The 27,408-nt window shown below is 39.0% G+C and overlaps 1 protein-coding gene across 1 annotated transcript in view; it reads right to left on the bottom strand.

Annotated features, from left to right (window-relative positions):
* tln1 (talin 1) overlaps positions 1-27,408 on the bottom strand; it is a 64,047-nt gene that overhangs the window by 35,886 nt on the left and 753 nt on the right. The window contains 5 exon segments of the mRNA XM_046861049.1: positions 154-306; positions 480-609; positions 1,500-1,597; positions 2,816-2,978; positions 9,853-9,925. Coding sequence (XP_046717005.1) covers positions 154-306; positions 480-609; positions 1,500-1,597; positions 2,816-2,945 — 511 coding nt within the window. The 5' untranslated portion in view covers positions 2,946-2,978; positions 9,853-9,925.

Raw genomic sequence — 27,408 nt, 5'->3', positions numbered from 1 at the left:
AAGACAGAAAAATAACAATCACAGAGTGCTTAAGACTTTATACACAATGTGATTACATATAATCAGGTGGCAATGTAAAAGTTTCCATTAACAATGTGGTGCCATGTTCAATTTTCAAGTGTTCAAAAAGGTGTCAAATGATTCAGATCATACATTCATCATCAGTGTGGAGCTTCTGCTTGAGTTTCTCCATCTTTTTGTCATCCCTCAGGAGGGTTTTGTCTCTCTTCAGCGTCCCTGTGGTCTCCTCCTTCTTCTCCTCGCCAATATCTCGCACCAGGGAGTATTCGTCGTGGTTTGTTATGCCTAAAGGTTTTTAAATCGACACACCCCAGTCCAACAAAAACGGCAAATTAGACTCAAAATTGGACATTCACCCAAATACAAACTAAACAATAACAGACTCGACATTGTTAGCTGTGGTTCATGGACACACACCAGGCCTGATTTTTATTTTTTATTAATGTTAGTTGGCTTACCTATTCTGGCACAGATGGTCATGAGCAAATCAGTAACGATTTTAGAGTCATCGACCATTACGGTTTTCACTGTCCCGTCCAACATGCGGATTTTGAGTGGCCTCTGTTTCTTCTTGTATTCGAGTGTGTCCTGCAGTCAAAACAAAACACAAAAAATGCAAAGAAGTACAATTTTCTGTTCTGTTCTATACCAGTCATTAATGCAACAGCGCTAAATTGGCTAAAATGGTGATGAAAATGATTTCATTCTCTACTTTGAGCAACACTACAGTCAAGAGGAGCGGGTTAGGAAGTGCAATCAATTAAGTGGAATGGATTCCTACTGTGTTCGGTTCATGAATCATGTTTGCCTGATGTGTAATAATAATGCAACCACTTTTTTAGCAGCAGTAAATGCACAAAAGTGCATTTCATGCACGGCTTCATGACTGCTAGAAATGACAATTAGTCTTTCCTGAGTGAATTCATTATTGCATATTAATGTGAAGAGTAGATGAATTTCTCTTGCAATTATAAATAAAAAAAAACTATTTATATGGATAATAAAAAAAACAACTAATAACTAATTAGCTTAATTAATTTTACCAATAACATAGTAGATTTGATGAACCCAAGACTTGTGATCATAATCAAAAAACAGAGTGCAGCAATAAGAAAAGAAGGTTTTACATATGCACTGTGTTGAGACATGAAAGTGGAAGTTTGCAGATTTCAACCACTTGCTAACTTGCAAAAGCAGACTTTCGTGTTAACGCTTGCCCGACCCCTCTTGCTGCTTTGAGAGCCAACTTTGCTAATTAACTCCATCTATCGCCGTGGCAACAACATGCGATATGACCGCAAGCTGCTTCGTGAAACGTGAAAGATGGATTAATAGGAGTGAAATAATAGGTGGGCGAGCGTAAGTATGTGTGCACTGACTGGACTAATCGTAATCCCGTGTTTCTGTAGTGTACTTCCTCTACATGAGGAAACATGTGGTGGCAAGTCGACATTCCTGCCTCAGAATGAGTGACTCACCCCATTCCTCAACATGTAGTAGTCCAGAGCTTTTCCGGCTTCCAGCCAAATGCCTTTCTTTGGGTCCTCGTCTGAGAGGAACAGGCCATAGTCATTGGCTAGAGCAGGAAGGAACAAAGTCAGCGCTTATACTACTGATGCAAAAAAAGGCAGTCCAAATGAGTCAACCAGATTTATTTAAGCCAGGACTGAATTTATTAATAAAAAACCATGTAAATCTCTTTAACTCTTAACTTGTACAGAGCACAGTAACAACCAGAAATTACTTTATTGAGGAAATCACGCTATAAATGTTGCTCTTGTATTGGCTTATGAACGTTCTTGATGATCAAAGAGGATGGCTGAGATTTCTTTCCACCCGGTTTGTCATCTGTTATTCAAGATGGTGAACATCCCATATTAGTTGACGTTGTCCAAAAACAGGCCCTCAAAGTGGAAAATTACTCACAGGTTTAACAAGAATGACAAAAACCACATCCAGAGGGAAGTTATTATGTAAGAGCCGAAAGCTGGTCACACCCTGATTGGAAAGCAGCTTTGTTTGAGGGAAAAAAAAAAAAATACAAGAAAAAAAAAAATCTCTGAAGTTGCATTTTATATTCAGTGATATTTTTAGGTTTTGGCAGAAAGTTAACTTTACATTTTTTTTTCCTCGTATGGAGGAGCTTTTGTAAAGGCTGGTGGCAGAAGGGTGGAATCAAGTTGTGTTCAAGAGTAACAGAGATTAATGGACCAGAGGTTCCATGAATACAAGCTCAAGCATGCTGATCTGAGGCCTCACTTTGAGAACAACTAAGATGAATACGTTGTTCTGAGCAATCTGATAAATCAATCAATCTATCAATCTATCTATCTATCATAGTCATGAGCCTGGTTCACAAGGGTGAAAGGTAATAAATAGGGAGAACGTAACAAGGTTAGATTACAAGAGCCATAAAAAGGAGTCTATGTTGGGGTTTTAAAATTCCAGTAATTTTCACGACTGGAAACTTTCCATGGGAATTAATGGAAATATATCGGAATAAATTGGGAATTAACAAAATTGCACCAGATTTAATGCAATTTCTGTACATTCCTCCATAACAAACATAATTTCTTGACTCCAACACACACACACACACACACACACACACACCCATTCTGTATTAACATAGATTACATAAATATTACCTAAATGTATGTTGAAAACTTTTGTGCTGTTTGTAATCTACTGTGCAACAAAAAATATACTAACATTTAAATGAAAGCAAAAAAAGGTCATGCTTAATCAAAGTGTAAATAAATAATAATCCAAACGTCTGAAATTCAGGACTCACGCTGGCCAAGCTGCGCTTCAGGAACTCTCTCCCGAATCATGCGGCAGGCGTCGTACACCATGGTGGAGGGCTCAAACTGCATCGTTTTAACCACATTTCCCACCCCGATCTTTAGTGATAGCGCCACCATGACTGCGCTTTTGTGTCTGTTTCACCGTTGCACCTGCAAGGGGGGGGAAAAAATAATAATTTTTTTTACATTTTTACATTATATTTGCTTTTTTTTTTAGCTACAATTCCCTCTACGGCAGAAAAATTTACATTTATGGTATTTGGCACATGGACAGTCCTGGGTTCAGATTCATCACTGAGTACTCTACAATGGAAAAATTGTGTTGGTCACACCATACAAATTAGATGGTATCAAAAGGTTTTCTAACACACCAAAAGATGGCAGCACAAGGCTGCACGCACAGTCACAGGGAGCACGGATCTTTCTAGGTTAGTGTGCCAAAAGACATCGTCCTGGGTTTATCGGAAGCTGTTTAACCGGTGCTATATTTACCACGTAGGCTTTTTTTGGAAGACGTGCGCACCCTGTCAACGAGAATCAACATGATCTCACTTCCGCACCCATCCTACTCGCCAGATTTGGCTCCTGCGGACTTCTTCCTAAAGACGAAGATCCAGCTCAAAGGTTGATGTTTGGACAACATTGTGGAGATTCGGCTGGAATGGCAGAAGGTGCTTGGCACGCTTCGAAAAGAAGACTTCCAGGACACATTTCAGAAGTGGCAGGAACGCTGGGAGCACTGTATTGCTGTATAAGAGAACTATTTTCAAGGTGATAGTGTGTAAATATAGATAAATAAAGTACTTTCCTGTAAACAGAGCTCGTCTCGAAACTTTTCATACCACCTCGTATATACAATCTATAAACAAAAGTATTGGAACATCTCACTTTTCCAGTCATATGTGGTTCTCCAAATTGTTACCACAAAGTTGGAGGTAAGTTGGAATTGTTAGGATGTGGTAGCCATACATTTTCCCTTTATTTAAAGTTGGAGACCTGAACCTATTCTGGCATAACAACAACCATGTATACAAAGCTAGCTCAATGAAGATATGTTTTATATGGATTGGAGTGGAAGATCTCCCGCTATAAAGATCGAACCTCAACCCTACTCAATGCCTTTAGGATGAATGGGAACACTGTCTGCACCCCAGGTCTCCTCACCTCACCTCCATCAGTACCGGACTTTACTTGTATCACCCTTGTGTGTGAACTGTTCCAAAAATTATTTATGATCTAGTATAAAAAATATAGTTTATTCGTATTGATTAACAAACATCCCAAGTCATTGTTCTCTTAATCACAGAAACTCATCTGCCCCACCCTGTGAAAACGGCACATGGGTTCTGACTAAATGATGTTTACTTCCCCTTCAGAAATGCGATTTTAAAATAAAGTCTTGGCTTCCTTGTTTTGAATAGCAAAAAAAAAAAAAAAAAAAAAAAAGAGAACAGTATTACACAAAGCAGGGAATTAAGTTCACACTGGTCAGTAAGCATTTCCCTACAGGCAAACTGAAAAAAAAAAAATCTGCTTTAGAAGAAAAGAAAATGCAGATATATCATTTACAAGAACTGCAAAGTGAGAGCTCGGGGCATTCCAATTTTGAAAACGCTTCTGCTTCTCTAAAACGATATCAGTAAACATCAGCATGCTGGATCTTGTAGAGGTTTGCTGCGGTTGTCCGATTGTCGATGTGCTTGGAGTCTCTTGTACTGATCAGGTTTCAAGCATTGATCGTTTTACCAGGCATGTCAGTAAGAGCTCCAATTGTGCATGTGAGATTGCAGAGGGATGAAAAAAATAAATAAATAAAAGACATGAAGCACATCTCAAACATCTGCATCTAATCAAAGGCTATGTGCAGTACAACATGCATGTGGTGTACAGTGAAACACAAATTTAGGCATACACAATGCAGACAACTCGGCGGAATCCTAGCTATGCGTTACAGTTGATGCGTTGTGAAAGTATAGCTGTGACCATGGTCTTGCTTTTAACACTACCTACTAAAAGAGGAAGCGCTCAGACGAGAAGCCTGAAACAGGCAGAGGAACTAATTCGAGTGAGACACAAACCTCACACTTAAAATAAAAAACGGCATTTACATCTTCGAAGGCCGAGTTTATACTTGAAGGCGTAACAATTTCCAAAATGAAATTCAAGCAACGATTTGGCCTGAAGATGTTATACATATGCGCTTGAGAGAAGCATCGTGATGGATTTTCTCCTTCAGAGATGCCACAGGAATCTCACTATCCTCCTAAACCTCCCTCTGCAGCCAGTTCTCTTGAATGTCAGCACAGGTTCTATGGAGGGGGTCTGCTTGCATTCCGGCTGCCCATCCCAGCAATACTGTCTCTAAATTTAGGGAATGGGACGAGAGGGGTGGAATTCATAGCAGACCCATGACAGGATTTTCACAGCTGCAGCTTTAAGAGGGCTCACGGGAGGGTGGGAGGGAATGTTTCACTCTGATCGTGTCAAGTGCTTTGCACGGACAACCGTGTAACATACTGTATTGCAGACCTAACACAAGATTTCTACTTCTGTATACATGCTCACTTCCTAATTTTCAAAAGAAGCAGATGGTAAGTTTCTAGACAATGTGAACAATCAGGCTAGAGGTCCTAACGACCTGAAAAAAAGAAGAAGAATGATTTGTGCAAAGTCTTGTCCCCTTTAAAGCCATAAACTTTCGTCAACACCAGATTCTTAAATGCAACAATGGTATGAGGTGGTATCAAAATGTTTAGCGACTAAATGGTGTAATTCTTACCACATCTGCGATTTCATGAAGGACAGCGAATTAGAACGAAGCGCAAATGTCAAATTCTCAAGAGCAGAAGAACGTCACTGGAAGACGACTAGAGTTTAGGAGACTTTCGACGAGCTCAACAACCGGAAATGTCGAAACCGTTCGGCAACTTGTGCATGATGATTGTCGGATAACATTCTGCATGATCGCACCAATGCACCCGAAGTACTCGCCAGATTTGGCTCCTGCAGACTTTAAGATGAAGATCCCGGCTTTATTAATTTGGAATATCACTAAATGTTAGTATAAGGTACAGTTAACCTCTCGGCAACCACACGGACACCACAATGAATACAGGACGTGTAAAAGTCTCAATGTGTGATTACAGCGTCACTGTAGGATTCTAATATTATAACAGTTTGATAGTCAGAATAACAGAAAGGAAATACAAGGCTAAAAAAAAAACCATGCAGACGAGCTACTTGATATGGGTCTTTCGTCATTTGTTACTGGATTTGTGCTGGAAGTGTTCTGTGTCTCTGCAACCTTCATAACCCGGTCATCAGTTTCCTCTGCAGGAAAGCGATAAACGTTGGCTCTAATACTTGTGCGTGGCTTTCTGAAACATAACACTGCCAATCTTACAAATACCCGAATCCTGACTTTTTTTTTTTTTTATCTTTTATCATCTGAAGTGAGATAACGGCATGCATGTATAAAAAAAAAAAAAAAAAAAAAAAAAGGAAACAAAATCCCAAATAAAAAAGACTGATAAGAGTGCTTCAGTTTGTAACTTTCACTTCTTTTATATTAACAAAAAACAAAAAGTTAACATCTTGGTCTATTGAAAGAGTCAGGAAACCTAGAGGCCTGTTACAGCTCGCGCTTGCATCAAGCCTGTAATCACATGCACACATCAGCAGCACAGAGACATAAAAACGTCACAAGGCACGATGAGAACACGCCATCCTAAGATGTGAGAATGCAAATGGCTACTTTTTATAAGGGGTACAAAGAGAGAGATTTGCCCTTTAAAAAAAATATTTCTAAACGTTTTCAATAAAAATAATATGTTACAGGATTAGCCCTGTATTTCTTAAAGAGGTTTTTATGAGTACTGCTTGAAGAAGAAGAAAAAACAATGGAAAGGACTTCTCCGATACAAAACCGGGAAAAAGGGGTTACAGGAGCAGATGTGATTCCGGACAGGGCATCTGTTTCTAAAGATGGGCAGTAAAGGAAATGAAAAAAAAAAAAACCATGAACAAGGAGCTCTATTAACAGAGGACTTGGAGAAGATTGGACTGAGAGACAACAGTAGTGTGTGTGTGTGTGTGTGTGTGTGTGTGTGTGTGTGTGTGTGTGTGTGTTGAAACAGGCCGTTGTTGAGGCGTTTAAAGCAGAGATTTATAAAGCATCTAAATGATTAACTGTGTATTCTGACAACAAAAGCACACTGTATAACGAGATTAAGTCTTTCCACACAGTCAGTGAACGAGAGGCTCTGCCCCACACATCAAAATAATGAGAACATGTCAAAAAATCTCTCGGAGAATCTGCAAGTGAACAATATGATGTCCAAAAAAAAGACACTGGTCAACAATCAAGTGCTGATCAAGCCAGGATATAAATAACGTGGCCCTGTGCTTGCATGAAAGCATCCACTTCCTGGGTCTGTGACCGAGGTCTTGCACAATTGAGACACTATCCGGTCTTTCTGTTTTGTAGGGCACAAAACAGCAATTGACGACAAGATTAAAAAAATAATACCTATGTTTTCACTCGGCAAAGCGAGTCACTTATTTTGAGGAAACCGTGAGATATGCCAGAGCTTTGATGAATTTCCTGACAGTGAGGTGTAATAACTTTTGCAGTACAATCTCTTATAATACTACTTAAAATCACTTTAAATCAAAGTTTGCAATGCAGAGACTAAGAACAAGTTAGCCGTTATTTAGAGGGGAAAAAAAGGAAAGAGTCTCCAGTGTAAATGATTTGTCGCAATAAGTATTCCATTATGGGAAAGACTTTAGGACAAAGCTGTTTGGGTTTGAGGGTGGGTACAGGGTCAATAGCCGTATTAGTGGTACTACAACTACTGTACAAATCTATATTATGGCAAGAAAAAAAGAGCTACCTCTGCTGCAGAAGATAAGTTTATTAGAATTATAGCACCTCAGACTAGAGCCCCTATAAATGCCTCAGTGTTCAAGTGGCAGACATGTTCAGAGGAGACTTTCTGATTTAGGACATTCATGGTCAAATTATGGCAAAGCAGCCATTACTTCGGAAGAACACCAAGCAGAAGAGACTCATTTGGGCCAAGAAACAGAGAATAGATCAGTAAAAACTGATTTAGAGATGGTTTCTAAATGTGTGTTTCTCACAATGAAGCATAGAGGAGGAGTAGGTGTGATGGTCCCTGTTGGTGAACTTGTCAAAACCGAGGGCACACTGAACCAGCAGAATTTTGCAGCAAAATGCCATCCATCCATCTATCTATCGATCTATCCAGCTATCCATCCATCCATCTATATTAGGGGTGTAACGGTAAAAAACATTCAGTAAGTACCTTGATTTGTAAGTCATGGTTCGGTTCAAGTTCATTACAGTTAGGGGAAAGAAATGCATTTGTTATAAAATTGTTTGTTATTATTAACTTTTGTGATCAACATTTGAACAGTGTTTTAAACAATTTTAAATAAAATGCATTTAAACAATTAAATAATATTTGTTTAATATTTTATAAAGATTAAATAAATCAAATTAATCCAATACACTTTATTATATTGAGTAAATCAACAAAATTGGTACAAATAGGATTAAATAAATAAAAGGAAAAAAAATTCATAAAATAGTTTACATTTGTTACACCCCATTTTGGGTAATACTGATGTGGGAGAACCAGTGCTCTGTGTGTGTTTAACATTAAATATTTACTTTTTTTTTAAAGAGATGATCTACTTAACTGTTCTACTTATTACAGATGTCCTCATTCCTTCCATTCTTTATTTGTTTACTCCTTAGATATGTGGAATTGTCAGAATTTTCTCCTTTTGAGAGAAATTCTTAAGGCTGATTATAAACGCGAAAGAACTATATCGCTAACGTTAGCTGCTAGCCACTTCCTGTTTAGCAGCTAACGCTAGTGCTATGGGTTCTTTAGCGTTTTCATGCATTCGTTAAATAAATCATATTTCCAGTACGGAGCGAGTGGCCACAGTGACACTACGCTAACTATTTTATTATTATTTTTTTTTATACCCCTGGCATTGTTGTGTACGTTTTCAATAATAATAATAGTAAGAAAATGCGCTCAAAGTGCGAGGCAGAGACTAAACAAACTTGCGGTCCACCACTTTAACTATGTTCCACACGTAAAAAGGCCTGCATTAAGTACACGTGTCTGTACGAATTTCAGTATAAATAAGTTACACCCCAATATATATATATATATATATATATATATATATATATATATATATATATATATATATATATATCTCCTCCGAGATCTCATACATAATACGACCCTGAGGTGGTCTTTGATGTTACTCGTAAGCCATTAGTGCTATTTATGTGTCTGACAGTTAAAAAAATATGGGAGCTGCTCAAACTGAGAATGGCACATAGTGAGGTGATGCAAGAAGGTTCAAATGTAGACTGAGACACAGGAGATGCCTCAGTGAGACATCACTGAGTCAAAGGGCAAAAAATAACCCCCCGAATCTGCATGGATACGAAGGTGAAAAACAGAACGCTGGAGTAGGTTCGACTTTAGAAACAAACAAGGTTTAAAAGGCACGGTACTTGTGCTGTTAAGTAGCCACTTTTTACACTTTTAAAAGAGTTCGCAAATAATCAACAGAACGGAAGTGTAACATGAAAGATTCCGATTCTGACTCTGACTCTGCACTTAGTGATCTTGAGATCATCTAGTTCTCACGTAGGAAAGGAACTTAAAAAATTTCATATCGTCTAAATTTATCCACATCACCAACACTTGACACGATTAGCTAAGTACTGAGTTAGAAGTGATGTTTTTATTTTTACCACGGGGATATTTTATAAAATATTAGGTCGAAAATACCTTCTCTAAACATACTAAACGTTCCACATATGCCCGAAAAGCGTCTCGGCATAGTTGTTAGTGTTTGATAAAGTGGGCCCATATGGTACACGAGAACAAAACGAGTTTCTTTACCATCATAGTTAAAAGGAAACACTGGTCTAAACTAAGAGGATCCATGCAGAAGATATATTTACCTGATGGAATCTTTTAGAAATGGGAGAAGGCCTCCCACAGGGCTGTGGCAGTTCGGGGGGTCTTCTGCTGGTTCTGTGAAGACCAAGGGGAAAAAAAAAAAAAAAAAAAAAAGAGGAACAGATTAACACCAGTTCATCATCTTTATCCCTCAGCTTTTTTAATTCCTCCGACATCTTAAATCTGTTTAAACGCTATCGAGCCGTAATGTAGCGATGTGCGCATAAATACTGCTAACGGATAAAAAAATAGGTTTTAAAAGCATTTGGATTCTTTTACCACGTCAGAATGATCTTATAGGCAGGCAATCAATCAATCAGACACTGAGAGACTGGCTGTTTTTCATTCTCACTTCACAAACTGCAGTCATCCTGGACTTCTAAACAAGCTTTTGTTTGCAGGTGTAGTTTTGTAAAGAACGTGCCTTTTATTATTCATGCACGATTATTTATTTATAAATTATTCAGTTTGAAGTGAGCATAATGAGAACAGAGTTAACTGAATTCTAAAGAAGTATATCAAATATAAAAACTGTATTTACTTCTACAGATGAAGCAAATACAAAGTTATGTTTGAAAAGGTCAGTTCTTCAGTCCGTATAGCAGTGGTCCTCAACCCCCAGCACCGGTCTGTGGGTCATTTGGTACCGGGCCCCACAGAAGGAATACATAACTTACATTATTTCCGTTTTATTTATTATCTGATTCTGTTTGGTTTTATTTTGGAAAATGACCGGATTCTCTTCTCCACATCTGTCTATGACTCACTTTTGATGCATGTCATGATGCCTCGGTCACATGTCTTACCTCCATCCTCTACCTTCTTACAGGGGCTCCGGCCGCTAACACATAATACATTACCGCTAAATTAAATCCCCCAAGCGAGCAAAATGTAAAAAAAAAAAAAACCACAGTGGATTCACGTTTATTATTATATTTAGAAAATACCAGTTTTTACGTCGGTCATATCATTTTATTTTGTTTTGCTTATCCGCCACACCTTAAAGGCCGGGTCCCTGAAAATATTGTCCGACATTAATCCGGTCCGTGGCGCTGCTGTATAGAACAATTTTCAATTATCGGGGTATTCGCTGACTCTGCTCTGCTGCCGTTCGTCTGATGATAACGCAGAACAAATCTTTCGTTTTGAATTACAGAAAAAAAAGATAAAATCGAACACAGTAATTTGCTTGACTGAAAGTTAAAAAAGATTAGAAGCTTATAGTGATTGCACACACTTGTGCTCAATTCTATACACACTATGAATAACTAAATAACTAAAACTGCACTGGGACTGTTAATGAAAAAAAAAAACAACACAACAGGAAATATGTTTGGCAGGATGATTTCTTTGAGTTTAAAGGTTTTGCTCATGTGGGAAAGAAAATAAAAAGCAGTCTCCTGCACATCAGGAGAATAATGCATAATGAGAGATGATGTTCCTGATGATCTCAGACACTAAACTGTACATTTCCACACCAAGCCACCATTTATTTAAAAGAAATAAATAAATGAATAAACCAAAACACCTGCACTGTATTTTTATAATGCTGTTTGAACTCCCTGACCCTCATCATATACAGTACTGTTTTACTTCTCTCGTTCTCTATCTCGACTGTTATACACATTATTTGTTTTACAACAGGACAATGACTCCAAACACACCTCCAGGTTATGTAAGAGCTATTTGTTCAAAAAGGAAAGTGACGGTCACAAAACTCATGCTTCAGATCATTTCGCGGATCAGCAAAAAAAAAAAAACCAGAAGGGGGATAAGACAAAGATGTGTTTTCCATTTTTTACATGAAAAGTTAAAGCGTGGAAATACTCCCATACATGAGATTTCAATGATGCGGGAGGCTTCTGCGGTATCAACTGATTAACACGTCCCGTTCATGTGGACACATGACTTCTCTGTGTAGTTACAAAATTACTCCAAAAGGAAAATCTGAGATCGGTTGCACCCCTAATAATTTACATTACATATGTATATACACACACATACACACACAACTAAGTGACATAAGAAGGCATATAAAGCTCTGCCCCACCATCAGAACTATTTCTGCTTCAGCCAATATGAACACAGGTATTTTATTTATCAACTCTGTTTAATCATAAAAGCATTTATTTATTTATTTTGCTTCTTTAGCTGAGGATAAGCAGAGTCGAGGCGTCAGACTCGAAGCGAGTCATGCTGTGTGGAATGTTGCACAGCAGAAGAAACTCCTGCTCTGCCTCGGCAATGTGTGATGTCATTTCCTGTATGAAAAGCACTTCAATGCCATAAAAGGGAATTTTAGCTATCTGCAGGCGGAGAGGGAGCACGCGCCACTAAAACACACACACACACACACACACACACACACACACACACACACACACACACACACACACACACACACAGCGCTGGTTCTCCCACAGCTGGGAGTACGGCATCCTGTGCAATTACGAGCTGGAGCTGAGGAAGTGAGCTTTGTTTAGCTTATGGCAAAAGGAGGGAGTACAAATTTAAAACGAACCTTTTGCATGTCAAAAAAAATGTTGCACTTTATACAATCTCGTTAACATCAGGAATGTAAAATGCTCCTGTATCTATAGGCGACTGACTAAAACAACAATCATAGTAGCTTTTTCTTTTTACCAACACACATTTCACCCTGTAGCTTAAACCTCGAACAATCTAAAACGCAAATCTGCACCGCATGAACTGCTTATCACAGTCTTCCATATTTACTCCCAAAGATCTCAATGTAGTTAAACCTGAATAAATTTGGCCCCCACCCTGCAGTGACCTTAAGCAGACACCACTGTTTCCTGGAGGAGTCCTGAGTAGAGCAATGAATACAAGCATTCTTGTAAAAGCAACCATGAGAAGGAGGAGGAGGAGGAGGAGGAAGCCCTTCAGAAACATGCAGTAACTCTGATACAGAATGCACATCTCAGCAGTAGTCCAAAGTAATTTCAATAAATAATTTAAAATGTGCTTAACCTGTTTATACAATTTATTATTTTAAACTAGTGTCAAAATGTAGGCTAAGAACTAAATATTTTCCCATGAGGCCTGACTTCCTGTCAGGAATCAACCACTTCCTGTATGCCTGTCTAAATGAAACCATGTCATTAGATAACCGGGGTTTTTAAAAATGATCCATTTTTGACTACATCAGGGGCAGAAACATCAGAGACAGCAAAGAAAAATATATTTAGACTATATGGACAAAAGGTTTGTGAATTGGTATGTGCCTTCAGAACATCCCATTCCTCCTGGGAATGATGATGGGAAGGTGATGATACCTGGGGTGCAGTCAGTGTTCCGGTTCATCCTAAAGGTTTTAATAAGGTTGAGTTTACAGCTCAATAGCAGAAGATAGCAGAAGATCACGGGGTCAATGTCATGCTGGAACAGGTTTGGGTCTCCTAGTTCAAGTAAAGTGGCTGAAAAAGTCTGGTGTCCCAAAACTTTTGCCCATAGAGTGTATATTGCTGTTTCTTGTCTTTGTTTCTCCAGAGTACAGAAAATCCAGTGATACTGGACGACTCATCCAGACTCAATAATCACGTGTTTATGCTTAGGCTGCTTCAAAGATCAATCTGCTGTGGTTTTAAACACACGTTCACCACGAAACACAATGGATCCCCTGCAGCGTGTTCATTCTTTCTTCCCTACACCTCCGACTCAGATGTTTATCGGATGATCCGTCAGACAATATTATGAAGTCGACAAAACAAGACGTTCGCACTAACACTAGCCGATGGTGTTATTTTCCTCGTCGCCTTTTTACAACACAGTGTGTTGTTTGTATTTCAAGCCCTGACGTGTTCAAACACCAAACGGATAAATTCAGAATAAAAACCTCCACCTCCATGGTGGTGCACTGGGAAGAGTAGAGAGGGTTGTTTCTCAGAAACGAACGATGTCGCACAGGCCTCAGTGCGCTTCATAACACAGTTCAACTAATCAGTCATGGCAAATTATTTTGCAGTTAGCTATGATTTGTGTCGTATGGTCATTGCACAGAGACACAGCAGCGAAATGCAGTTTAGCATCTACCAGAAGTGCAAATAGAAGCATTGTGCAAGCTGACAAGTGCAGATAAGTATGTAAATATATGCAAACAACAAAATATAAAGCCTCAGGGCAGGGAAAAATACACACACACACAGACACAAATACATGTACATATACATCTATATACAAATATATATATTTTACGAGATTCCTCGGATACACATTAAGTGGCGAACCGGAAGTTTGTTTAGTCTCCGCACTTTGAGTGCATTACTATTATTATTATTAATAAACTTGAAAACATAATACAATATAACTCTGGCAATGTTGTGTAAGTATTTTCCCATAACCTTTTCTACGCATGCACAATAAACAGTTCAGACTGAACGGACTTCGTATTCTGATGCGAAATGGCAATTAAATGCACTAAAAGGGTTTAGTTTTCATTAATATTCTTATATGCAATTTCAGAAATAAAGTGAAATTTCTTTTCTAAGAAATGAACAAGTAATTTGATTCCTTTTAGGAGACCTGCCTTGTTTTCTTTGTCCTATTTAGTATTGTTCTTTAATAAAGAAAAAGTACTTCTTGTCCAGTTACTCGATTAATCTTTAGAATAATACTCGTTTAATCAATAGCAGGAGCCCTATTTATTTATATTATTTTATATAATGCCTTTATATAGGCATAATATGCAGCAGAACTGCTTGATGATAATGACTGTAGGGATACGACTGCAGCCTGACAGGTTATTTTTTTTACAGTATGTTGAACAGGTAGCTGCATGCTCTAGCATGGTTGCTTGGTTTTGTCAGTGTTTCTACACACCTGCGTTAAGATGGAACTGCTTGTTACTGCTGTTCGTACAGTTACGAACTGTTAAATATGCCTCCATGTTTGCCTAAGATGCAAGCTTAATGATTTTAATAACTGTTTCATTGGTTCCTCTTTAAATCTGTATAGTCAGGGTTCGACGCATGTAAGCGGATTCCCAAGAAAATACATGTAGCTAAGTTCATGTTGATTTGATGTCACTTGCTAAACTTAAGAGTTAAGGTAATCATTTGGTACCGTCATTCAAAACCAATTATCTCATATGTACAAGCAGTTGTGGGTTAAGGGCCTTGCTTGAGGGTCCAACAGTGGCAGCTTGATGGTGGTGTGATTTGAACTCACAACCTTCTGATCAGAAGTCAAATACCTTAACCACTTCCTGAATGTCTATGAACTCAAAGTTGAAAGGGTGTTAAACAGAGGTCGGAAAGTAATGACCTTTAGTAGAATGCGGCACACCAAGCGTTCAGTAAACACACACACACACACACACACACACACACACACACACACACACACGCAGAAAAAGTTGCAGACGCGATCACCGGAGATCAGGACCTGGTGTTAATGGTTTAATTTTGGAGACCTGGAATCACAGAGGACCTAAGAAACTTGATAGCAAGCCAACTAGCACTGTAACAGACCCTCGTTGGCGCCAGACCGTGTTGTGGAGGGTAGCGTGTGTGTGTGTGTGTGTGTGTGTGTGTGTGTAGACAAGCCCAGAATGGGATCCACACAGTACGAAAGCTTCTAATTAAATCAAAGTTATTCACCAGAAGCTGTTAACACATTACTCACTTTGGATTTATTTTATTACTGTCCGCTTTGTACGTCTGCGTAACTGCATGTGTGTGAGGAGTCGGCATTTTTCACGTGGCTCATTAACGCATTCAAAACAAGGCGCCGATGTTGGTGCACGTACTTCCCAACATATCCCATATCTCTTTCTCTGTTCTGGCACCGAGGTGGTGGTATGAACTTCCCCTAGATGTCCGAATAGTAGAGTCATTGGGTGTTTTCAAGCAATTGGTGAAGACCTTCCTATTCCTGAAACTAGCGCTTTTCCTGGTTTGCTTTTTTTCTTTGTTTAAAAAAAAAATCCTTTGAGTTGTAGGCTGATGGTATCTTAAGTCTGTAATCTAGCGAAGTGTTGTTAATTCATTGATAGAGACTCAAAGCACTTTTATACGTCTCTCTGGATGAGGGCGTCTGCTAAATGTTTGTAAATGTAAATCAGTAAAAGGGTGGAGTTTGAGGTGACGTAACGGTCAGATTACACACCATGACACAGAAGCAACCCTAATACACGTCAGGATCAATAAATATTCATGACATGCAGAGTGAAAACGCTCCAGTAGAGCAGATCAGGTTACAAATAAACTGTTACAGACCCAGGAATTTGTAAGTCACCACACCTTGTCACACCGAGGTTTTTTGTCATCACTGTATATCATTACCAAAATTCAGAAGATCTGTAGTTAAAATGGAAGTGTCAGAGTGCCAAAACGTTACTGCGGAGAACGTAAAGAAACTCAAAAGCAGCTTAGCGAGTCGCTAAAATCGACCGAGAGGTGCGGAGGGTTTCTGCAGGGAGGCCGTACATGTTCGAGACCATCCACTGATTTAGAGAAGGGATATCTGCACACACACAGACACCAGGTGTAAAAGGGCTGTAAAAAGGAGAAGATGCAAATCCACTACATGGAAGCACAAAAGATTTATTGGGGTCTTTTTTTTCACGATCAATAGACAATATATCCATAAACGGCAAGAGACATCCATTTTTATTGCATGAACCTTCAACAGAAGTCTTAAATTGTTATAATTCAACCGAGAAGCATCGAACCAACAGTACTACAGTGCTGCGTTACAGCACACAGGAAGTACAGGGTTTCAATATACAAGGGTTCAGTGTCAGGTCAGGAGATTGAAAACGCATGCATCAGACATCAGTTCATCTTAAGCTATGTTTATTTCTGACTTCATCCAAACCACTTGACTCAGCCTTCCCAAGTAAGATGTGCTTTATGCTAATGTTATGCCAATTAAACATCATTATAATAATCCTTGTTAGTCTTTTGGGATAAAGTGCATGCATCAGTGACGATGGGATTTTGATAGGCAGTTTTGATGGGATGCTGTAAAGACCAGACGAAATTAGATGAGAGGAACGTGGCCGTGTAGGCCAAGTTGTGAACGTCATTTTTTTCTTGCTAGACACTGTGGATGTTTGGGTTGGGATTGTTAAAAATGAAAAAAAAAGTGCATTAGTGTATTTTTGGGTAATACGGTCGCTTTGGAAAATTCGATAAGTTGAAATATTTGCACGGATTTACTGCACGTGGTTTTCTTCAAAAATTGGTGGATTTATTATTGTTTTTTTTTTTGCTAAATAGTGAAAATCTAAACTTAAACGAGAGCATCGGTGATGCATTGACGATGATGTGCTGCGCTTTCTATAATGTCAAGCGCAACCAAACCCCATTACTGAATAACTGTTGGGAGAGTCGCAAACTCGACATGACTCAACTAGGAAAATTAATAACTCTAAACTGTTTTTTTTTTAAACCACGAACCGGGCGCGATGTTTTATTTGGATCGGATGTGTCATCTCTCGAAAACGCCACTCCCTAAAACATTGTACATAACATTCCTAAAGTGATCCACTGCAGTATGCCGGTCCAGAACCTGTGTGTGTGCTAGTCGTGTTTTTTTTTTTTTAGCCGTACTGCAGCAGGGGGCCAAACTACGAGCTCTCAGACGGCACCATAAAAACCACTCTAAGTGTCACTGTGTGGAACGAAAGAGCAGTTAAAATGCTGACATTCTCGAATACAGACTTTTACTGTAAAGTGGTGCTTGTGAAGCGGCGGATACTAAACAGGCTAGGAGCACGGCGAGCCAATGCACAGCCTGTGCAAAACTGCTATTTGAAAACTAATGACACTAATTATGTGAACTGCAAGGTCAAAGCCTAGCGTGAAGGCCGGCCAGATTCCAGCAGGGGGGTCAGCAGATCTGCCAAAGCACAGACACCCACAGCACCGTAATTAATCAATACGCTGGTCGACGGTTTAATCTGGGGGAACTATTTCAGCAGGAGATTGGTTAAATCTTTATAAATAACAGCTCATCATTTGGAAAAGTGAACAATTTTCAGGCAGCTTTTCTTGCCTGGTTTTATGCTCGGTGTCCGTTTATTTAATGATGTTTATTCCGAGCTACTCTACGTATTACTGGTGCGAGTGTAAAATTTATAGTAAAATACACTTAAAGCCTGAGCAAACCACAACCAGCCATATGTGGTTCTTCCGCAAACTGTTAAGCGTGCTACTGTATAGGATGTCTTTAGATGTGCAAGTATTAGGACTAGGAGACCAAGACCTGTTCCAGCATGACACTGCCTTGTGCACAAAGCCAGCTCCATAAAAAGAAGCTTTTACAAGGGTTGGAGTGGAAGATCGTGATCTTACTTACACCCTTGTAAATAAATGAGCGCAAATTCGTCACAAATATACTCTGTAATCTATCGGAACATCAACAGCATGTAGGGACTTAATCTGGAACAAGGTGCTCAAAAAACACAGTCAGGTCTCCACAAACATTTAGTGAACTTCACAGCAAATCAATACACTTGTAGCATTGAGAAGAGTCTCGAATGCTTCCTGGGAAGTCATGTTTTTACCTGGAAAGATAGTGGATCCTGTTAAGCAGTGGTTGAGAATCAGATTGAGCGTGGTGAAGTGCGGAGTGAGATAAGCGCTGAGAGATAGACGAGGGCTGTTCCATTTTTGGCTTTATAGCCAAGCATCAGTGTTTTAAATGTCAGCTCTTCTGCTGATTCACTTCCCCAGTCCTGAGTCCTGAAGGACAGTGGTTTCACAAAATGACGTGTGTCCATCATGCAGCCCTTTATCTCTATATGCAAGCTTAGTCTTGTTATCCTTCGCTAGCTCTATCTAACCGTCCTTTTTCTCGTATCTATCTTCTGCAGATTGGAATTAATGCACAATTACTTTATAGATAACAATGCTGCTTATCGTTATAAAACATTCTTGCCAGGAAGCAACACCCATAAACTGAAATCATCAAGTGAATCGGCGTTTATTCTCGCTATAATCATGTCTTTGCAAGACACTACCTAAATAAAAGACGTTTTTCCCTTCTCTTAGTGATCACCTTGCAGTGCTCATTTTGGCCTGAGATGAGCAGAATTTGAAACGCTCGAGGTTGTGGACGGCGGATTCTCGCACGGACCTGACGACATGATCGACAAACTGTGAATTCCAGCACAACAATGTGAAGTCCAACAATAAGTTTTGTTTTGTGCCTTCTGCTGGCAGGAGTCCAGACACACTGATCACTTAAACATGGAGGAATATAAGCACCAACTACGAAACATCTGCTGAAGTGTAATCTGCTGAGCGAAACCCCTGCAAGAATACGAGGGTGGATGGTGACACTTCTGAGTTTAGGTCAAATCTATACCTCATGGACCTCTGTTTTGCAACGTGTCTGATTTGTTATTTTTAAGAACTTACAGTTCTTACAGCGCAGGAGACAAAAAAAAGTGCGCTCACGGCGCAGAATAAACGAGCGTGGAGGCATTTCAGGGTAACGGCAAAAGTGGGTCAGCCTTTAGAAATGAAAGGTTATAAAATAGAGTTAAGGATTAAAATGACTTATAACACATTAATAATGACCTGTGATGCTCCATCAATCTGAAAGGCAATACGTCCTGAAAGTGTTAGAGATCTATGATGATCGCAGCATGACAATGCCCCTGTGCACAAAACCAGCTTTGTGAATATATGCTTTACATGGGCGGGAGTGGGAGATCTCCTGCTATGGAGCTCTGACCTCAACTGGTTTTAAACGGTTCTTCTCCAAAACACCTTAACGACCTGATTTAATTGATATGTTAGTTTCAGGAGTATTGCTAAAAGATATCAATAAAATTGTTGACTTCGAAGTTTATTATTCATCCTAATATTAGAAACAGGACTCGGTTTTCTTTCTTTCTTTAATTTTCTTCATTAATTCTCCTCATTCGCATCTAAATGGAAATAATGAAGCATAAACCCATAATATACTAATGCAGCTGTTAATCGATGTTGCATGGTCGCCTTCAAAAAATGCAAAATAAACCAAATTAATAAGCAAATAATAAATACACCAACAACATCAAAATATTCTGCTAATTTGTTGTGAAAATGTGTAAAGTGCAGCTCTGATAGGAGCAAAGCACAGACTTAATAGAAACTCAAGGCAGCTCTTCCTTGGAATATTTATGGCTTGATCTCATGCTACATTCCACTGGAATTCCACAGCCGTTCTCGGTGGGCTCCAAGCGAGAAACGAGGGAGGGAGAAAGCCAGGGAAGGAGGGCTGCAGGTCATACACTTGTTTTGTTGCCTCCCCGCAATCTTTAGGAATGTGAGCAGAAGTGAATTTGGGAATGTTTTTGCTGGAAACGGAGTAACTTTATCCGAGTGATCTGTCTCTGCAAAAACGATGCTTTCCAGGACAAATACGCAGAAGATATAGCTAAATTGGGACTCGGTCAGAAGTTGGGCAGGAACCTTTGGCACAGGGCAGAGCGTCCACAAGGCTGTTACATCTTGATGTTTATAATTGTAGGACGTTAGAATGGGAGGAAAATCGGTTCATTCTGTCAAGCTGTAACATTAGAGCGGATTGAAAAGCCACTGATGAGAGCGGTCACTAAGGCTGTAGATATCGATTATTCTATCAATTATTACATTGATTAATGGAAGAAGTTCTTTCTCTTCATTAAAGAGCAATACTAAATATACAAACATACTAAATATACAATAATAAATACTAAATATAGAAGAGAAAATAAGACGGGTCTCTTAAAATAAATTTTTTTTGCATGTGCATTTAAATGTCATTATACATCTAAATGTAAAAACAAACATATAAAAATTTTAAAAATTATTAATAACAATTTTAAAAATCTACTTAAAAAAACTAACAAAAAACCCCAACAAACAAGTTAAACGCACTATACAGTGTTTTCATTATATTTTAATTTGAAATAATCCCAAACTTGCTGTCGCTTTCTTTAGCCTGGATCTTCTCCTCGCTCTATTTTTATTTTTTTTGTGGGTGGTGCGTCAGTAATAGCAGTCCGTGTGGACACACAATGCAAAGTGTCGTTAAATCGACTCGATCGTTTTTTGTATTTGAATTACTCGACTTATTCGCTTCTATTCAACAAAGGAAAATTAATTGGTACAATTGTGTGACAGTGTAGTTTTCACCGTGTAGTTTTAATACCAGTATATTAAAGGGCGAAAATATTTTGAAAGTGAAATAATGAAGGAAGACAATATCGAAAATCATTTGATGTACGTTTACACAATGGCTGTATGATGAATAAGCATTAATAATCAGTTTATGCACCTACTCACTCAGGAGGTTTTCTCCTTCTTTCTTCTGTTACAAAATTTACAATAGACACCTGCTGAATCTCTGAACACTCCTATGTTAAGTATAAGGTAGTTCAGCTGAGAGAAAGAAGAAACAGGATGCAGCATTGCATCTCTAGTGAGGAAGGAACAGCAATTTGTATTCCAGGCGAGAGGATGTATTTTGCCTGCCTTCCTCTTCCAAAAGACTTTCACATTTGTGTGCAACCACGTGAAGCCACCTGGAAAGTGAGAAATGCTTTAAAGGTTCTGCTGAGCCCTCAAGTACGATTACACAAAGCAGGAATCGACAAAAGGGTCTTGAAATTCTAAAGAGCACTTCACATCAAGTGGGCTAAACATCGTTTGAATAATAATAATAATAAAAAAATACAAATACTCCACTCTGTTCAAGATATTTCAGTGCCACTAGAAACAGTTCCTGACCTGTGACACAGACACTACATTTCTTCAGTCACATTCCCACAAGGGGACAGGAAGTTGATCTGCACATTTAATGTCCGCAGACATGTTTATGCAATGCAGCTGTTGTTCCCCACCCATAACTGCAAACCATCTGCTTTTAAATACCAAAAATCAGGCCCAAATACTGCTTGTGAAATATACAAATGCTTATAGGCTCAGACCCAAATGTTTTGCAATCAAGCATGTTACAACATTGACAGTTGGTTGGTTCTTAACCCTTCAGTAAATACCAATGGGTCACTCTGTGGTGGTCTGCATGACACCTTGTGTATCGTGCTCAGATTTTAAAACGCCATATGCACATCTCTCTAAGAAATAAATACAAATATTTAGCCATTACTCTAATATATTGATATTTATATTAGCGTTAGTGGATATTAGCTAGTTCGACCGCTGCTCCAGCAGACGGCGCAACCCGGAAAAACTATCGGTATGGGTTTATGCTGATTTTGCTAATTATTTTATTTTATTTATTTATTTATTTTTTTTTTTTTAAATACACATAACAGTCTCAAACCAATGTGAAAAACAAAAAAATCAGAACAGAGGATCTGCAGACTGAAATGCCTTGGAATGGCCAGGCTGGTTTAAGCTGCAGATACAGAAGCAGAAGACCACATAGGATCCACCCCATGCCACTCCTCTTACCCAAAGTAGACAGCTGAAAATAAAACTGTTTCAAAAATGTCCAGCTGGGGTGAAGCTACGCTCATGAGAGCATCTGATTCTTGACAGGAGAAGAACCTCAAACGTCGATGTTTTATGTGTTCTGAGATGCCTGGGAAAATGGAAAAACTGTGTTCATTCATCACATAGAATATACAGCCAATATTTTACTACACGAGCAACAATTTACAACATATGGGCTGTGAATATGCGTACAGAACATGTTTTACTTTTAAACTATAAAGAATGTTTGATTGGTTCCAGATTTAAATTGTGCTTTTTTTTTTCCATACACATGGAAAAATGGATGTACGAAGAGGTGTTCTCATTCACACATAAGGGGCATTGAGTAATTTATGGGCCACCAGAAGTCTGGCTTGGTTAGGACTCCTTCCAATTTCAGTTCTGACCCAATCTATTAGCTATCCCAAATATCTGTCGCTAACCACACTCTGTCAGCCAGACGCTACTAATGACTCAGTTTTGTATACTTAAGTTTTATCATGCAATGTAAACCACTGCTAAATGGGGCTGGGGTGGTAGAAGTCACGTACAACTTTGACGCATCCTGATGCTATGCGACATAGGGATTATGTTAATAAACTGTATACAAATGTATATATAAAACCTTTCACAGGAACAATGATACAAGGTTTTGACTGTTAAAATTATTAAATGACGGTCCATAAAGAATAAGCAGTCTCGCGTGTAATAATTAACGGCACCTGGCGTCAGTGATTTGCCTCTAGAGCGCTCTTATAAATGACAGCGGATCGGCAGCTGAAAAAATCTAACGGTATGGATTTTTACTGATAGCTGTTGGTTCCACCGATGAATCAATCTCCCTCTAGTTATCAGTGGAAATTTCAGTTCGGTTCAGTCTTGGGAAACATTTCAAGACCTATAAAAATTTACAGAGAGATAAATGAGGCATAATGTCTGAGGAAGAACTTCCATCAGGAAGAACTTCCATCAATGAAACCCATTTGACATGAATGGCACAAAGAGGAGTGATAAATCTGAGAGAATAAGAACATACTGTGCGAGATACTCATCTGTTCTTTGCTGTTGCCCCATGTTCATATGGCGCATTTCCTCCTGAGTCATGCTGACCTCTCAACTAGACATTTGGTAATCATATGCTTAAACGGTGGAGTGACTAATGCCTCTTTCCTTACAACTACAATCTCTTAACAAGCAGACACTGAATGTCATTGTTGTACATGGAGTACAAACTGGCAGCACTGAAGCATAAATGTGTTCAATGACAGAAAAAGTGTTTTGATCAGATATATATATATATAATTATATATATATATATATATATATATATATATATATATATATATATATATATATATATATATATATATATATATATATATATATATATATATATATATATATATATATAAAAACTAAAATGTGCCCTATTAAAGAACTGGGGACTCCAACTTACTTCAAGTCTGAAGCATTTCTCTCGCCTTTTGGAATAACAGTCCATGTTGCTTTGACCAAATATGGCTGGTTCCAAACAGTGGTAGAAGACAGCCTCCTGCACCTCGAAACAAACCTCGAATCCAAATCTCCTAAACGGGAGAGACTGTAGAGTCGCTACACACGCCAGACATAAATCCAGCTCTGATCATCGCTTTCTTGAGACTCGGCACAGATGTTCTACCTTACTAGGGCTCTGAAAATGAGAACGCTGGGTCCAATTTGGTGCAACAGTCCTGAAAGTACAATCTATGGAAGAGCTTATTTGACGATTACAAAGATGTCTAATCAATGCCTGCCTAATTCAAAGTAGAATAAAAGAAAAAATGTAAAGCCTTTTTTTTTTTTATATAAATACCGGCAGTTTTTCTCTTTACTTGTATAGCCTTTAAGGGGATATCCACAATGATTGTGCCACGTCCTGAAAGTTCTTTAACAACAGCATTTCAAAGCAGCAGAAACGATAGAGCTAAACAAACAAGTCTTCAAGCATGCCTAGGTGAACTTATATGGTATGTAATAAAGTACTAAAAGTGAACACTCTTGGCAAGAACAAGAAACGCTCACAGCGGCCCATTGGATCGTGGGTTCTTAAAGAAACGTACAATATATATTTCTTTGGTTTGCTATTACAGGAAGTAAGGACAGATATGCGGTATAAACCTTAACCTTCGATCCACAAACTCCAGCTGACTTTAGTGTACGATGGTAATATTTACAAAACACAATTAGAAAATTTCTTGAATGCAAATATTAAATTTAAAAAAGCAGGCGTGCATAAAGAGCGTATTCTGCTCTGGAGCTAGAGTTCTCTGCTCTTGTCTCAGCAAGATTCTCTTCCAGAGCCCCTCTTGTGCGGACAAAGGAAGCCTTCATCCTGCACGAGCCCACCACAATACTACCACAGTGTGGCATCAATGGCGACCTTGTTGCGTGCAGTGCCAAGAGAGGGGGAGCGCATGGCCGAAAAGCCTCCTGCGACTGCACAGTTCCAGTCGTATTAAACGCTGTGCCAAAATGTGTTCGTTTGTGATAATTCATGTGGGAAGGCGGCCGGAAATCAGGCTATCTCTCAGCACTGTACTGTACTATCGCAAAGTTTCTAGAGAACAATACCAGGGATGTGACAAAGCTGACATCCTGGAAGGCTTTTCCAAACAACTCTGTCGTGTGTCCTCTTGTTTATAAGAAAGGAACTCGCATTTTTTTTTACTTGAAAAGCCAAAAAGAAACAATGGATGAAGCCTCTTTGGGTACACGTGTGGCCGACGGCACAAACGAATAAGTAGCTCATCGTTAATGATAGAAGCGTTTACCGAGTCGCAGGACATCGTCCTGTTCGATACTCTCCCAAATCCAATCTAAATCCACTGCTGCTTTATTGATCGGGCTGCAGTATTGACCGAAGCACAGAGGGCTCATTATTTAGGGGTATGACCAATACAGAAAAACTAAACTTTGGACCATAACTATTGCATGTTCGATTGACGTACATTTTCCACAAAGGCCAAAATAGTTCATCATAAATATATTGACATCTTCCAAGTTCATGTAGTCGGTATTTAGACAATGGCTGTATTCTGAGTTATTTTTCAGATGACAGTAAAAATCTAAACTCTAAAATATATTTGAGTTTAATTTCTATAGTTTTGTCCCTTCAGATGATGTACTAAAATGATTGCTGAAATGCGAGGGGTGTACTCACTTTTGTGAGACACTGTAGCTATTTCTGTAATAAGTTTAGCTAGTAATGAGTATCACTATAAAATAAGGACAACACACTGCACATAAATAATAAACTAAAGTTTCCTCATGCAGCACATCATGTTTGTGCTCTTGCTATAAAGTCTGCAAGCTGTTGGCCGAGGTTTTGGCTTCAAGCTGCAATAACATCTATTTACACTGTACAGTATTTGGACACCTGACTGTTCCAGCCAGATGTGGTTCTTCACCAAACTGTATAAGATGCATTTGGATGCAGTAGCATGATATTTTTCCCTTCAGTTGAAGCAGGAGACCCAAAACCTGTTCCAGCATGACAATGTCTCTGTGCACAAGCCAACTGCATGATGATATGCTTTACATGGGTTGAAGTGAAAGTTCTTGAATGGCCTGCTGTAGAGCTCAAACCCTACTGAGCACATTTGCGATGCAGGCGAACGCTGACTGCACCCAGGCCTCCTCATATCTGACTTTACTAACACCTTTGTGGAATGGGAATCTCACACAAATCTCCAGAAGCACACGCCAAAATCGAGTGGAACGTCTTCTCAGTGGAGTGGAAGTTATTATCACAGCAAATGTGGAATGGGATGCTCAAAAAGAAGTGTAAACAAACTGACAGGATGATAAACAGCTTCTCAGAGGCAGTCGGGTGGGCAGATTCGTATGTGAGTGGACACCCAATGCAGATGTTCACCACACCTGCTCCCATTAGGGATGAAATCGAACGGAATGCTCTTACAGCCATATAACGGAGTGGAAGGGGGAAAAAAAACACCTTGGGCTGAACCATTTAAAGTCACTGACAATCCATCAATATGGTGTGATGACTCCAGAGCGGAGCTGAATGTGGGTCATAAAGTGCACAATGGGTGCAACTTTTCAGTGACCTCATGCCTTCGACTAGTCACACACTTAAATGATGGCTTGGCCAAAAGAAAATTTTAAAAGACAAATATATATAAAGTACTAAGCTTTAGCACTAAACTGCATTAAGTTATTATTCAATAAAAGACTGTCGTTGTATAAATGTTCTCAGTCTCCTTTAACTGCAGGACTGGCAGCAGATGAACTACTTTCTAGAGGTATTTGAACATGTAGGCTGTATAATCTGGATACATTCTTCACCCTTAATTCTTAGAGCCAAAGAATGCATTACTACCATCAGGATTTGGATCCGGTTTCGGATTTTGACCGCAGCATCATTTCTCCAAGCATTTGGACCAAAACCATGCAGAGATAACGGTCCATATTCTGCTCGGGTATTTGGCGTGTGCGTAATGCAAATATTTTAAAGCCGTTTGCATGGAGGGTAAAAGTTTGCATACCAAACGGTTTGACTGACCGAACATCTGACGTGTCAACGCCAAAGCGCAAAGGCAGATCGAGCAATCTGGAGAAGTTTGAGTGACGAAATCATGATGAAGCTTTAACCTTCCAAGCTTTGAATATCAACTAAATCTGCTTGTATGATAATTAAGAGTTCCAAAAGCTGTGAAGAACATTGGAGAACATTCAGACAAGGAGAAAACAAAAATACAGACTGTGACTGACCATACTTTACACTTCACCCCTCACTTCCTGTTAGTCTAAGTTTTCTTTTAAATGCATGCAAACCAGGTCTGTCAAATGCATTCTTATACAGTAATGTGTGTGCATTATGTAGTCAAGAAAACTATCAGCACCCTGGGTTGTGTATTATATACTTAAAATCAGGTATTTGCACCCTTAGGGTACATTTTTCCCCTCTGGCTCAACCTGTTTGACAACCAACACACGCACACACACACACACACACACACACACACACACACACACACACACCTATCTCAGATCTTTGCAATACCTCAGGCTAGTCATAACAAATGCAATGGTGCAGAGAGATGAATAAGGTCTGAGTTACACGTG

This window comes from Silurus meridionalis, chromosome 11 (assembly GCF_014805685.1).
Source record: "Silurus meridionalis isolate SWU-2019-XX chromosome 11, ASM1480568v1, whole genome shotgun sequence".
Lineage (NCBI taxonomy): Eukaryota > Metazoa > Chordata > Actinopteri > Siluriformes > Siluridae > Silurus > Silurus meridionalis.
Note: the sequence above shows the minus strand (reverse complement) of the source record. Positions and strands in the feature narration are given on the sequence as shown.